The following is a 13,285-nucleotide window of genomic DNA, read 5'->3' as shown; positions in this document are numbered from 1 at the left end:
ATGCAACCACATTTACCACATTTTTCACATTTATCTGTCAGTCATATTGATTAGGAAAACCAACGAATAAGGACAAAAATAATCATGATTACGACAAGGGTAGAGAAGCATGGCATCAGGGGAAGAGTGAGAACCACCCAAGGATATCAAGATGGAGTTGATATGGTGGTCAACCTTGACTTAGGTACTTATAGAACTAAAATAATTTCAAAAGAGCCCTAGAGCCAGGTACGGTGATACACACCTCAAATCCCACAATGAAACTCATTGGTTCACCAAGTTGGACTTCGGTGGCATCCCATACTCTGAGATGTCATGGGCTCCCTATCTGTGTGTGTTACGTTTCCCCAGGAAATGTCTTATCACACAACAGTGTGGATGACTGAAGTGATGACCGCATGAGCATTAGAACATACACATGCACCTGTTGCTTGTGAGTCATTTTGTATAGAAAACAGGCAATTTCTGTGCAAGGGCCATTGGGAAAGGACTGCTGGGTGATTTCCTTGAAAATGAGTGGCCAACATTCACTGCAACCAGCAGCAGATTTCTAGAAAAAAGACATTTTCTTAGGCTTCCTGAACTTTTTTTTTTCAACTACAGTTACTCCAGGCTATCAGAGAACTCTTACCATAGGCTACCTTTTAGATGTTTTTTTTCTTTTCTCCTTTCAATTTTTTTTTATTTATTATGTGCATTGGTGTTTTGCCTGCATGTATATCTGTGTGAGGGTGTCAGGTCCCCTGGAACTGGAGTCACAGACAGTTGTGAGCTACTCTGTGGCTGCTGGGAATTGAACCCAGGTCCTTTGGAAGAGTGGTCAGTGCTTCCAACCACTGAATCATCTCTCCAGCCTCCCCCACCTCCCTTTTAGTGTTTATACTTCTCATTTTGTCTGCAAAGTTGAAAGCCTTTCCTACTTTTGTTTATTCGGAGAACTCTCACTCTTTCCTTGGGCAGTTGGTCCTAAGGCCACTGTGCCTGTATAGTCTTTCTTTAGTATCCTGTTTAGAAGGCCTTTAGAGGAGGTAAGTGACTCTCTGGGTCATCTTATGCATGGGACTCTAACTCCAGAGTGCCAATACAAAAATGCTAGCCAGAGTGATCACTATTAGCTCAGTACTAGCGATTATTTATTCACTTTTAGTCTTAAAAAATGTGTATGCATGCATCTGTGCATTTGAGTGCAGGGGCCCGTGAAGGCCAGAAGAGGGCATCAGATCACATGGAACTGGAGTTTTGAACTGCCTGATGTGGATACTGGGACCTGAACGACTCATCCTTGCAAGACTAGTACCTTCTTTTTTTTTTTTTTTTTTTTCGAACAGGTTTCTTGTTTTTTGTCTTTCTGAGCTCATTGTAGCCAGCTGCTCGACTCACAGAGATCCGCCTGCTCTGTACCGAGTGACAAATTCCCTCCAGCCCCTTATTTACTTTTACTTTCTTTTCTTTTCTTTTCTTTTCTTTTCTTTTCTTTTCTTTTCTCTTCTCTTCTCTTCTCTTCTCTTCTCTTCTCTCCTCTCTTCTTCTTCTTCTTCTTCTTCTTCTTCTTCTTCTTCTTCTTCTTCTTCTTCTTCTTCTTCTCTCTTCTCTCTCTCTCTCTCTCTCTCTCTCTCTCTCTCTCTCTCTCTCTCTCTCTCTCTCTCTCTCTCTCTTAAATGTGAGTGCTCCTAATGTACGCCTGCACATCAAAAGAGGGCACCAAATTTCATTACAGATGGCTTTGAACCACCGTGTGGGTGCTGGGAATTGATTAACCGCTGAGCCATCTCTCTAGGCTCCTTTATTTACTTCTTACTATTTATTTATTGTGATGTGTGGGACACGTGGAGGTCAGAGGACAACTTGTGGGAGCTGGTTCTTTCTCTCCACCAAGTGGGTTCCTGGAGTCGGACTGGGGTCGTGAGGCTTGATGACAAGTGCCGTCACCCGCTGAGCGAGCCCAGGTGTAGCGTTTTCAGCAGCTCAAAGACAACAAAGCCTTACCGAGGGAGGCGGGGAGAGAATTGTACGCATGCTCACAGCCCAGGGGCAGGATTTTCCCGGCGCTCTTGCACGCAGAGCCGGAAGTGTAGGCGGGTGAGTCGCCTGGAACTGAGTTCTCACCACTGTAGGTTTCTGTCCGGAAAAAAAATAACCAAACCGCCCGTAGGCCAGCAACATGGCGTGGTCCGCTAATAAGGTACTGAGAGCTGGGCTTTGCGCCTGACCCAAGCCTGGGATCTGCAGAGGGTGGTTCGGTAGCAGGAACTGTGGGGTCGCCGCTGTGCCACCACTGAAGGATGGATGCCCGAAAGCGAAAAGCTTGGGGTTTGGGGTTCTGCATTAGAGCCTTGTCCACCTTCACGCCCCCCACTAGCCTCCCTCCGGCCTCACGGGCTCCTCATCCTCCCTCCCTCCCTCCCTCGCTTCCTCCCTTCTACTTTCTATGCGCTCCCCCTGCTAACGCGGGCGCCCCTTACCGCCTCTGAACCTGGGGTCTTAAAATCTATATAGGAATTGTATAAGTTATCCAGGATCGTCCCGTACGTGACAGGCTTGTAAAGCCTGAGATGGGGATTCTGTGAATAAAATAACTCAAAATAGAGCGTCATATTATTACCTTCCTAATAATTTAGTATCTCGAATTTATTGAAAGCTTACTGTGTGAAGCACAGAACTAAGCCTTTGATTCCCATTTCATTAAATCTTCACACCAACCCCTGAGATGAACATTATTGTCCTTCGCTTGTAAGTAGGAGAACCAAGGCACGAAGAACTGAAGTGATTAGAACATGGTCACCCTTTCCATAGGTGGTAAAATACGGATGTGAACCCAAACCATTTTCAGAGCCCTGAAAAAAAAAAAATCCTCTGCATTGCAAAGAATCTATGACCCCTGGCTTCCTAGGTTAATAAAGGAAATTACAGTGAGCTTTAAAGTGATATTTTGATCACCAGAGAGAAATATAATTGCGATTCCTTCATTCTTCTACTCACCCATTCATTTCATACAGGCAGACAAGATAGGGGTTAACCGATCTGTTTTCCTCCACCACCATTTGGGAAATTTTGATTAAATTATGAACTCATTGTGAACTCATAATGATGTTGCTCTTCTCCTTGGTTCTTTCAGTTGCTGAAAACTTTGTAGCTCTCATGAAGGGCTTATTTGTGGCAGATGTACTTCCAATAAAATTCTGGCAGGTTATATTGCTTCAGTGCAGGAAAGAGTTGCTACACTCTTCCCAGTCTCTCTGCCCTGGTTTTCTTACGGCTTCCAGAAAAGAATTTAAAAGTATCACAGACCATTCTTCTGGACCAGAATTTTCATACTGTGAAACTCTTTGATGTTTTTTTCTGAATCTCTAATTCTTGACAAAAGACTTCTGGTCCTTTAGTGTTTGCGAATTTAAAAGTAGGTTTTGTGGACATATATTAGGTAAACACAGCCAGCATATTTTGTGATTCTTCTTAAAACAAGATTTTTTTTTTTTTTATGCTGAGGGAATCCCTGTGGGGTGTAAATTGAATTCCTCTCAAAGGTTCTCTGTAGTTTATTACTGCTTGTCCCCAAATAAATTGTCATTGCTTCTGAAATCTGTTAATATGACCGCATCATGTGGTTCCATTCTTTATGAACAAAGAGAAAATAGTGTTTCCTTTGTGTGTTGTAAAAGTCAAATTTAGGAGTCAACTCCCTAGTGTAGGAGCTCATCGAGGTTTTGCAAACACCTCTGGAGACAGGTGGTCCCTGACTCAGAAAAGAGCGCCTTTTTCATTGGTCACTTTTAAATCTTTCTCTCATAAGATAGGATGCCCAGAATTGCTCACAGTTTGTCTGATCAGCACACAACAGAGATGAGACTGCTAGAATCAAGACTGTTAAATTCTGGAAACAGCTGTACACCTCATGTAGTCTGGCAGTTTTATGTGTGACTGATTTAACAGTGAGCTTAAGTGACATTCCCATGGAGTCAGAGCTGATTAACTGGTGGAGATGGGACTAGAACCTGGGTCTCTGGATTGCTAATCTAGGATTTTTTTTTTTTTTCCCACCAAAAGACCCTTCATTTTCTTCCTTGAATACATTATGGTGTTGTTACATCTTAACATGTTTTCAAGGATAGAATGTTGAAGCTGTATCACCTTGTTGACTCAAATCTATAGTTTACTTTAAGATTATGAATTATGGGCTGGAGAGATGGCTCAGAGGTGAAAAGCACTGGCTGTTCATCCAAAGGTCCTGAGTTCAATTCCCAGCACCACATGGTGGCTCACAAACATCTATAATGAGATCTGGTGCCCTCTTCTGGACTGCAGGAATATATGCAGAATACTATATATATAATAAATAAATCTTTAAAAAAAGATTATGAGTTATTAGTTCAGGTCTTTTAAAGTTTATATATGAATAAATTTTGTATGCAAAATACATAGTTTCACATGTGTCCATTTTGCATTTAGTTTGTTTCATTTCCTTAGTCCCTGTGATAATACTAATCATCAACTCCACAGACTGTAGAATCGCAGGGTGAGAGGGGCCTTTGGGCCTGCCTCTGGCGGGGATTGTCTTGATTATGGTAATTGATGCGGAAAGACCCATCTTAACTATGGGTGCGGCGATTCTCCGGTCTCTGGGTTGTGGAAAAAGCAAACCAGACGCTAGTTTGTGTGCATTCATTGTGCCCTCTCGACTGGATGTAGTGTGACCAGCTGATGCCTTGACTCCCTCACTGTGATGAACTGTCACTGGGAACTGTGAGCTAAAATAAAGTAACTCCCCAAAGTTACTTTTGTTGGGGTGGTTTATCACAGCAGCAGGAAAAGAAACTCTAGAGAGTCCTCAGTATATGATTGCTATTTAGTGGCCGGTGCTGTTGCTTATGACTGTAGCTTCACTGCTCACGTGATTGACTCCTCCATCTAGCTGGCTGTTAGGGAATGTTAGGACCATTCCCAGGTTCTCCAGAGTGGATCTTACGTGAATTCTGTCTGTAACCCATGCCTCCTTCCTTTATCATTCCTCTTCTAAATACCAGTATGGAGACGCATTTCAGAATCTTTGATAATAACTTCTTTTTTTTTTTTTCCTTCCCTTGGGTACTTTTTTGGGACTTGTTTCTAGGCGGCTGTTGTGCTGTGTATGGACGTGGGGGTTGCCATGGGTAACTCCTTTCCTGGTGAAGAATCCCCATTTGAACAAGCGAAGAAAGTGATGACTATGTTTGTCCAACGACAGGTAAGTTTCAGAATAACCTTAAGCTTGTTAAAGGGGCTGGGGATTTAGCTCAGTGGTAGAGCGCTTGCCTAGCAAGTGCAAGGCCCCGGGTTCCGTCCTCAGCTCCGGGGAAAAAAAAAAAAAAGCTTGTAACCCCTGTTTTGAACCCTCATTGCCTTCCGTTCCTAACAGAAGACAGCGGCCTCCTCGGTATTTCCAGCCTGGGTTTTGCAGGATCTGGAGGGCTTTCTTACATCTACTCAAGCCTGCCTACCGCCAGAGCCTGATCGCGTTTGCCTTTCCTGATCTGACCCCTTCTCTAGATACAACAGTTGTAAGCAGAAGCAGAAGGCGCCATGAAATGTTTCAAAGAACAGTCCCCGGGGCCCGGCGGCGGCTTGCGTCTGAATCCTTGCTTTCCCCTGTCATTTGCTGACCCCGGGAGCTCGAGCAAGCCCTTCAGTGTGTTTGGGCCTAGCCCCGTTATTCTTCAGTTCATACCAAACTAACCCCCCCAAACGTAGCATCTTAGCGACTTCAGAAAGAAGTCCTTGCTCACGGTCGGTGGCTTTGGGATGATGAGGCAGGCCCAGTTAGGGCTCTTTCCCAACCACCTTTCTGTTAGTTGCTTGTCACGGCAACAAAAACACTCGACAAAGCAACTTACACGTAGAAGGATTTATTTTGCTGCACAGGGCCCAGGCAGTCATGGCAGGAAAGTCATGGCTGTAGGAGCTTGAGGCCGTTGGGCACGTTGCATCTGCAGTTAGGGAACAGAGGGAGGCAAAGGTTGGTTGGTGTGTAGCTCCCTCTCTCCTTGTTCAGCACTGGACTCTAGCATATGGTACAGGGTCCCTCACAGTAAGGGTGGGTCTTCCCGCCTCAGTTAATCTAGATAATCCCTACAGGCTAACCTAATCTAAATAATCTCTCACAGCTATGCCCAGAGATTTGTATCTCATGTCAAGTTGACAATATTAGCCATTAAGCCTTCTTTTTTTTTTTTTTTTTTTTTTTCAAATTGAGACAGGATCTTTCCCGGTAGCCCAGGCTGGCCTGGAACTCTCAATTCTCATGTCTGCCTCCCAGTTGATGGGATTAGAGGTGTGAGCTACCGTATTTTTGGTAGATGTTTTTCCCTTGAAGCCTCTTAGACAATTACACTGGGGTCGGGGCTGGAGCTGGAGTTATCCAAAGGCTCGCTTGGTGTGGATGTCCAAAGATGGCAACTCACAGAGCTGGATGGTGATGCTTTATGGCAGCCGTGAACTCGGTTGGGGTTTGTCCATCAGAGACCCTTTACGTATAGTCTTTTCACAGAGTTTAGGAGTCTCACAAGGTAGCAGCTACTTCTAAGGGATATTTTAAGAAGAAATAGTTCCCAGAGGCCCCACCTGTGTGCTTGTTACGGTCTGGCTTTAGAAGTCCCAGAATGCTTTTTTGTTGTTTTGTATTTACTATTAAGTCGTTAAGGCCAGCTCACAACTAAAGATGGAGAAGGAATTAGACTCTTCTAATAAGAAGTAGTCTGCAATGTAGGGAGAAAAGGAATAGATGGTGGCTGTCGTGGAGACTTCTAACATAATGCTTCAATGCCCTGTGTACAAAGTAAGAAAGTAAGAATCCCTCCCAGGTAGAGTCACTTTGAAGAGTAAAGTGATTCTCTAACCTGGGCATGGTGGTGTACGCTTGTCATCTCAGCTCTCAGAAGGCTGAGGCATTTGAGGTCTGCATGGGCCACACAGCAAGTTTCAAGCCAGCCTGGGCTACAGGAAAAGACCCTGCCTCAGAAACAGCTCTCCTGGTTTAACTTCTATTGCTGGCATAAAGAAAAAAACCAACAAAAACCTAATGAAACATGGCTTAGAGGAGGAAGGGTCTATGAGAGCTCACAGTTCCAGGCTAGACCCCTTGGGTCTGTGGCAGTGAAGGAGGCAGGAACTGGACACTGCTGGTCACGTCTGGCATAAAGCCGAGAGCAGAAAGAGAAAGAAGCGTGCACGCTTATTCGTGCTGAAACGGAAAGTAAGGCTTGTAGATAATGAAATATCTGCTTAGGGGCCGGAGAGATGGCTCAGAGGTTAAGAGCCCTTGCTGCGCTTCCAGAGGACCTGGGATCCATTCCCAGCACCCACGTGGTGCTTCACAACCATCTGTAACTCTAGTTCCGGCTGGGCCATACTCTTTCTGGGGTACCAGGCACAAACATGAACAGACAGACATAGACACAGCAAAACACCCATCTATGTGTAATAATAAAATGATCTTTAAAAATGAGAAAGAAAGAGTCTGCTTAGAGCCCAATTGTCATTGCCAGTAAGACCCGTGTTGATTTAGTCTGGTATCCGGTGGCCCTGAGGACTTGCCTAAGGGGGTGTGATCTTCCTGCTCCCTGAAGCTTAGGTGTCCTCTTCCTTCCAGGCTGCTTGAATACAGTCTTCAACCTTTGGATATTCTGTCCTAGGTATTTTCTGAGAGCAAGGATGAGATTGCTTTAGTCCTCTTTGGCACGGACAGAACGGATAACGCCCTTGCTGGCGAGGACCAGTATCAGAACATCACCGTGCACAGACACCTGATGCTACCAGATTTTGATTTGCTGGAAGACATCGGAAGCAAAATCCAACTGGGCTCTCGACAAGCTGACTGTATCCTTCTTTTTTCTTTTTTCTTTCTTTTTTGCCCAAGAAGACAAATTTCTCTTTACCTGGAAAATCACAACCCAGTTTGGTGAGGCTCTTTCAGAGTCTCAGATCTGAACATCTGGACATATTTTCCTCTGAGAAAAAGAGGGTGTGTAATTAATATGGAGTTAGTTAATTAAGTAATTAATGCCCAGCTTCAGTCTTCTAGTCTCTTACCCTTTCTTTGCCTTGTGTTATTGAGAGGTTGGGAAGTATAGGAAGGGGGAAGTCTAGGGAATATTTGCATGTATTGACTGAGGGGAGGGCGTGATGGTGCTGCTTATCAGCGTGTTTGGAGCTTGTCTTAGAGTTCTGTTGCTGTGAAGAGATAACATGACTACGGCAACTCTTATAAGGAAACATTTAACTGGGGCTGGCTTACAGTTTCGAGGTTCAGTCCATTATCTTCAAGATGGCATGGCAGCGTGCAGGCAGACATGGTGCTGGAGTAGCTAAGAGCCCTACATCCCAATCCACAGGCAGCAGGAAGGGAGAGCAGCCCTGGGCCTGGCTTGAGCATCGGAAACCCCAAAGCCCCACCCCCAGTGACACACTTCCTCCAACAAGGCCACGCCTTCCCAATCCTGTCAAATAAAGTTACTCCCTGTGAACCTCTGGGGGCCATTTCCATTCAAACCACCACAGAGGAGAGAAAGATATGTTCAGGAGAGTATAGCGCTAACCTTCTCTGCTCTTATGGATGAAGGATGTTTTTATGCCAAAAAATCAGGTTGATATTCCCGCTGAGACTTCTCATGTCTTCCATAGAGTTGTCTTCTCTGTTGGTGTGGTCAGACACTGATTATAATTAATTAGGGAGGAAAGGGTGTACTTTAGCTTACAGGTTGTAGTCCAGGATGGAAGGAAGCCAGTGCAAGAACCCAAGCAGGAGCTTGAAGCACAGACCAGCAGAGGAACACTGCTCACTGGCTTTCTCCCCAGGCTCATGTTCAGGGACCCGACTTAACACAGCCCAGGCTCACCTGCCCAGAGATGGCACCACCCACAGTGGTCTGCGCTCACCTATGCCCCTCGGTAGTTAAGAAAATGTCCCCCAGTCATGTCAACAGGCCAGTGTGATGGAGACAGTTCTTCCGTTGACATTTGCCTACCCAGGTGTGTCAAGTTGACAATCAAGATTTGCCATGAAATGAAACCCTGTCTCAAAACGCAGGCACGCACACACACACACACACACACACACACACACACACACACACACGCACGCACGCATGCACACGCATGCACGATGTTGGGGTCCTAATTTTAACGTACTCAGTATTTTTCTAAACAGTACCATTGTTGACCACTGGGAGGTGCTGCTGTGTTTGGAGTGACTTGCAAATGATGCGTTATGTCCTGCTTCGCATTGAAGAATGGACTGTGATTACTGAATAGGGGTTCTAGGTACCGTTAAATGACATCTTAAGGTTTTTGTGAAATGAATATGCATTAAACCTCTTGTGTTTCTTTTCTTTTTCACACTACTTGTCAGAATGTATGCGTTGATAGAAAGCGGAAATAAGATCTGGAAGAGGGGCGCAGGGGCGAGCCTTTGCAGGTCATCCACTGTCTACGGTTGTCAGTAGTGTGGGTTTTGCTGGGAGAAACTGCAATGTCTGTGGGATGAAGGGAGCGTAGGCGTTATTTCTGTCCTTAACTAGCCGAGTCCTGGACGCCCTGATTGTGTGCATGGATTTGATTCAGCGAGAAACCATGTGAGTGTCTCACCTGTGAAAAGCATGGGTTGATGTGTTCAGTATCCTGTGTGGTCTCTTGTTAACCAAGTGGCATGCTAGTCTGGCAGAAAGAATAGTTGACAGAAGTCAGTGCTAACCATCCTAGTTTTTGAAAGTTTAAAACAAAGGACTACGTTTGGTGGGAGTTTCTCTGGGAGAAATACGTATTTGGCATCTTTCTGTTTTCCTATTTGACTTAAACTAATTGCCCTAAATCTTTAAAAAGTACTAAGTACTATAATCCATAGTAATTATGTATGCTGTGCACAGTAACTGTAGTCAGTGCCCTGACCCATTATTTGCTCAATTACTGTATCTTGAAAAGTGTGTGCCCGTGAACACATACGGATGCGTTGTTAGGAAAAGCCGTTTTGTGCTGACATCCCAGGCCTGAATCTGTATCATTTTATCTCAGTCTGAATCCTCTGCAAAATCCTGCAGCTAATCATCTCATGTTTAGTTCCCCAGCAAGACATTTGGAAAGCGGAGGTGCAGGCTGATGCCTTCTGACAGCTGGGAGCCCTCGTTTACATTGGGAAGCTGTGCTGGTTGGAAAGGATTGTTTTAAATCATGGTGCTAGGAATCAGAGCTGGGGACACAAGAATATTGTGTTTTGTAATGCTGAGCCCAGTGTGAACTATATGAAGTTGATTATGTATTTAATAGGAACTCAACTGAGCATTAAGAGTATGTGGACTTTGAGACTAATCACACATCAGTATATCTAGATTCAGTCCTCAGCCTCTCTGCTCAGTGACCAAGTGTATTTCAACACCTAGAAAAAAATTCAGGAGAATCCTTTCTTTAAAAATCCTTTTTTTTTCCCCAGCACTCAGGAGGCAGAGGCAGGCAGATCTCTATGAGTTTGAGGCCAGCCTTATCTACAGAGCAAGTTCCAAGTCAGCCAGAGAAACCTTGTTTAGGAAAAACAAAAGCAAAAAATAATGAAAATCACCCTTTTCTGCATTTGTGTGTGTGTGTGTGTGTGTGTGTGTGTGTGTGTGTGTGTGTGTGTATGTATGCATGCATGCATGCACACGCATGTTTTAGCACATGTGTGGAGGCAAGAGGACAACTTCATGGAGTTAGTTCTTTTCTCCACCCTGTGTGAGTTCTGGTGATTGAACTCAGGTTGCAGGTTTGCAGGGCAGTTGTCTTTACCTGCTGAACCACGTCACTGGCCCTCAGAGAATGACTTCTTAATGTGATCACTCTGTCTTTTAGAGGAAAGAAGTTTGGGAAGAAGCATATTGAAGTGTTCACCGACCTCAGCAGCCCCTTTAGCCAAGATCAACTGGATGTTATCATTTGTAACCTGAAGAAGTCTGGCATCTCTCTGCAGTTCTTGTAAGAGCTTGGGAATAATGTATAGGAAAATCTCGTTCCCTGATGCAGTGGGCGGGCCCCATGTAGACGGCTTATAGGAATCTTCTCTTTTGGCTGAGTAGGAATCTGCCAGATGACTGATTGGCCACCTTATGTGTATCGATTATACTTGTGTTCATGGAACTGTTTTGAGCTGTGATAAAGAGATAAGTGAAATTGTGATATAGAGAAATTGAGCTCGATAGCAAATTACTGATTTTAGATCTAAAGAATGAAGGAATTAAAAAAAAACACCTTTGGAGGTTTTTTTCCTGTCTGCATGGATGACGTTAGCAGACTGAGAGTTTCACTGTTACCTGGCTCAGAGAATGACGTCTACAGACAGTAGTAGATTGAGGGTAGACAAAACTGTTACATTAGGAATCAATTTATAGCACATATAGTATCTTATGTTTAACCCTTTCTCAGGATGCAGACATATAATAAAACGTCATTTGCTGTGTGTATTATAAAATTTGGGAAGAAAACGTGTATTTTAGAGTTTATAAGGAAGAGGTTCCTTCATCTCACAGTAACTTGAATTCCTCCTTTAGCATTTACTTTCTTATCATGCATCCCCACTAAAAAATTCTTGTCATTATACTAATCCTCCCTGCTGCATTTAAAAACCATTTCTTCTTGCCCTATTTTTGGCTGGCGCAGAGTGATGCTATAGGATGCTGAATTATTAATCTGATCAGGGACGTTCATCTTTCAAATTGAGCACTGCACTAAGAAGCCTTCGTTCAGAGTGGGAGCCTTTGGCCGCTTAGACTGCCTGCCGGGGAATTAAGAACCCCTCTTGCATGCATGGGTGTCCCTCTTAAGACTGCTGGGAGACACCTCCTTCCTCTGGGACTACAGAGAAGAGTTCAGAAGAGCATGCCAAACTGGTACTTGTTAAGATGGCACTTCTGAGAAATTAAGTGCTTTTTAAGTGACACTTCTCACAGAACCGAGGTTTCCTCGGTACTTCAGAAGGCCGGCTTAGCTCAGTTCCCCGCCCGTGGTCTCAGGATGCCTCGTGTTTGAAGCGGATGGTCCTGCCCTTCTGCCAATGTCATTTGCAAGAGCTGCTCTTATCTTTCCGAAATGAGTGCCTCAGGAGGGTACGCAGAAGGAGTGAGGGCTTTTCTTCCCCTTGCTTGTTAGTTGTCTGGTTGCATCCCTTCCCTCGGATATGTTTTCTTCCTAGACTACAGACCCTCACCTGCTGCCGTTCAGTATTTTTTTTTTTTTTTTTTTTTTTTTTTTTTATATATTCTCTTCAGTATATCCCATATATCATCAATTGCTCTAGTTTCATTTAAAACATACGTGTGTGTTCCTTGAGCAGTTTTTAGCTTCCTCTCTGGTGAAATGCAGCCTAGAAAGAATTGTTATTGTAACTTGCTCTAGGGTAAACTTCCTCAGGCTTCACTTTCATGTTATTTATCTCTCCTGGTTGATGATGCAGTAGCAGTCAGTACCCAATGCCAAGCGTCTGCCATGCTGTCCCTGTATGGGGGGTGGGGGGGGGAGTGCTTTAGCTTGATGTGTAACACAGGTCATGTGGATCTGTCATGCTAAGGAAATAAAGAGAAAGGGTACCCAGAAAGCCTTATTTTTGGTATAGCGAACAGAATGATTGATTGCCTTTCAAGTATCCATCCGCATAGGGGTGACCTGCAGAGTGTTGGGTGAACGAAAAAGATTACCTTGAATTAGGTGATCTTGCCCTCCGTTTGCAGGAATAGAGTCAGGTGGCGTGCCACAGCACAAGAGCATCACCCCGTCAGGCAGGTGACTGGGTGGCCCGGGTCCAGCTATTCCATCCCAGTTGCTTTAGTTTCTTTTCAGAAAATGGAAGCAGAAATCTCCACTGACTTAGTACATGAGAAATCAATGCTGCTGTTTTTTTGAAATTACCTATCTAAATACATATCTAAAGTACCATATATGATGTTATCCTAACATGTATTTGGGTGGTTTTTTCAGTTTGCATATGGATTGATTATTTAGTATGTTTTAAACTTAATTTTTATGTTCTGTGTTTGAGTGTTTTTTTTTTTTTTTTTTTTGTTTTTTGAGACAGGGTTTCTTTGTGTAGCTTTGCGCCTTTTCTGGAACTCACTTGGTAGTCCAGGCTGGCCTTGAACTCACAGAGATCCGAGTGGCTCTGCCTCCCGAGTTCTGGGATTAAAGGCGTGCACCACCACCGCCCGGCTTGAGTGTTTTGTTTACATGTATGTTGTGTACTTCACATGTGTGCCTGGTGCCTGTGGAGACCGAACAGGGTATGGGGGTCTCTGGAACC

At 44.3% G+C, this 13,285-nt stretch overlaps 1 protein-coding gene across 2 annotated transcripts in view; it reads left to right on the top strand.

The window, feature by feature from the left end:
* The first annotated feature begins 2,050 nt into the window (after positions 1–2,050).
* The window catches only part of Xrcc5 (X-ray repair cross complementing 5), a 58,759-nt gene continuing 47,524 nt past the window's right edge, over positions 2,051–13,285 (top strand). For both annotated transcript variants that reach the window (XM_028870090.2, XM_037210298.1), the window contains exons 1-5: positions 2,051–2,182; positions 5,108–5,221; positions 7,665–7,848; positions 9,554–9,602; positions 10,849–10,971. In XM_028870090.2, coding sequence (XP_028725923.2) covers positions 2,162–2,182; positions 5,108–5,221; positions 7,665–7,848; positions 9,554–9,602; positions 10,849–10,971 — 491 coding nt within the window. In that variant the 5' untranslated portion in view covers positions 2,051–2,161. The remainder of the gene's footprint in view (positions 2,183–5,107; positions 5,222–7,664; positions 7,849–9,553; positions 9,603–10,848; positions 10,972–13,285) is intronic.

The sequence above is a fragment of the Peromyscus leucopus genome, chromosome 13 (genome assembly GCF_004664715.2).
Source record: "Peromyscus leucopus breed LL Stock chromosome 13, UCI_PerLeu_2.1, whole genome shotgun sequence".
In the NCBI taxonomy this organism is placed as follows: Eukaryota; Metazoa; Chordata; class Mammalia; order Rodentia; family Cricetidae; genus Peromyscus; species Peromyscus leucopus.
This window is presented reverse-complemented; position numbering and strand designations above follow the sequence as displayed.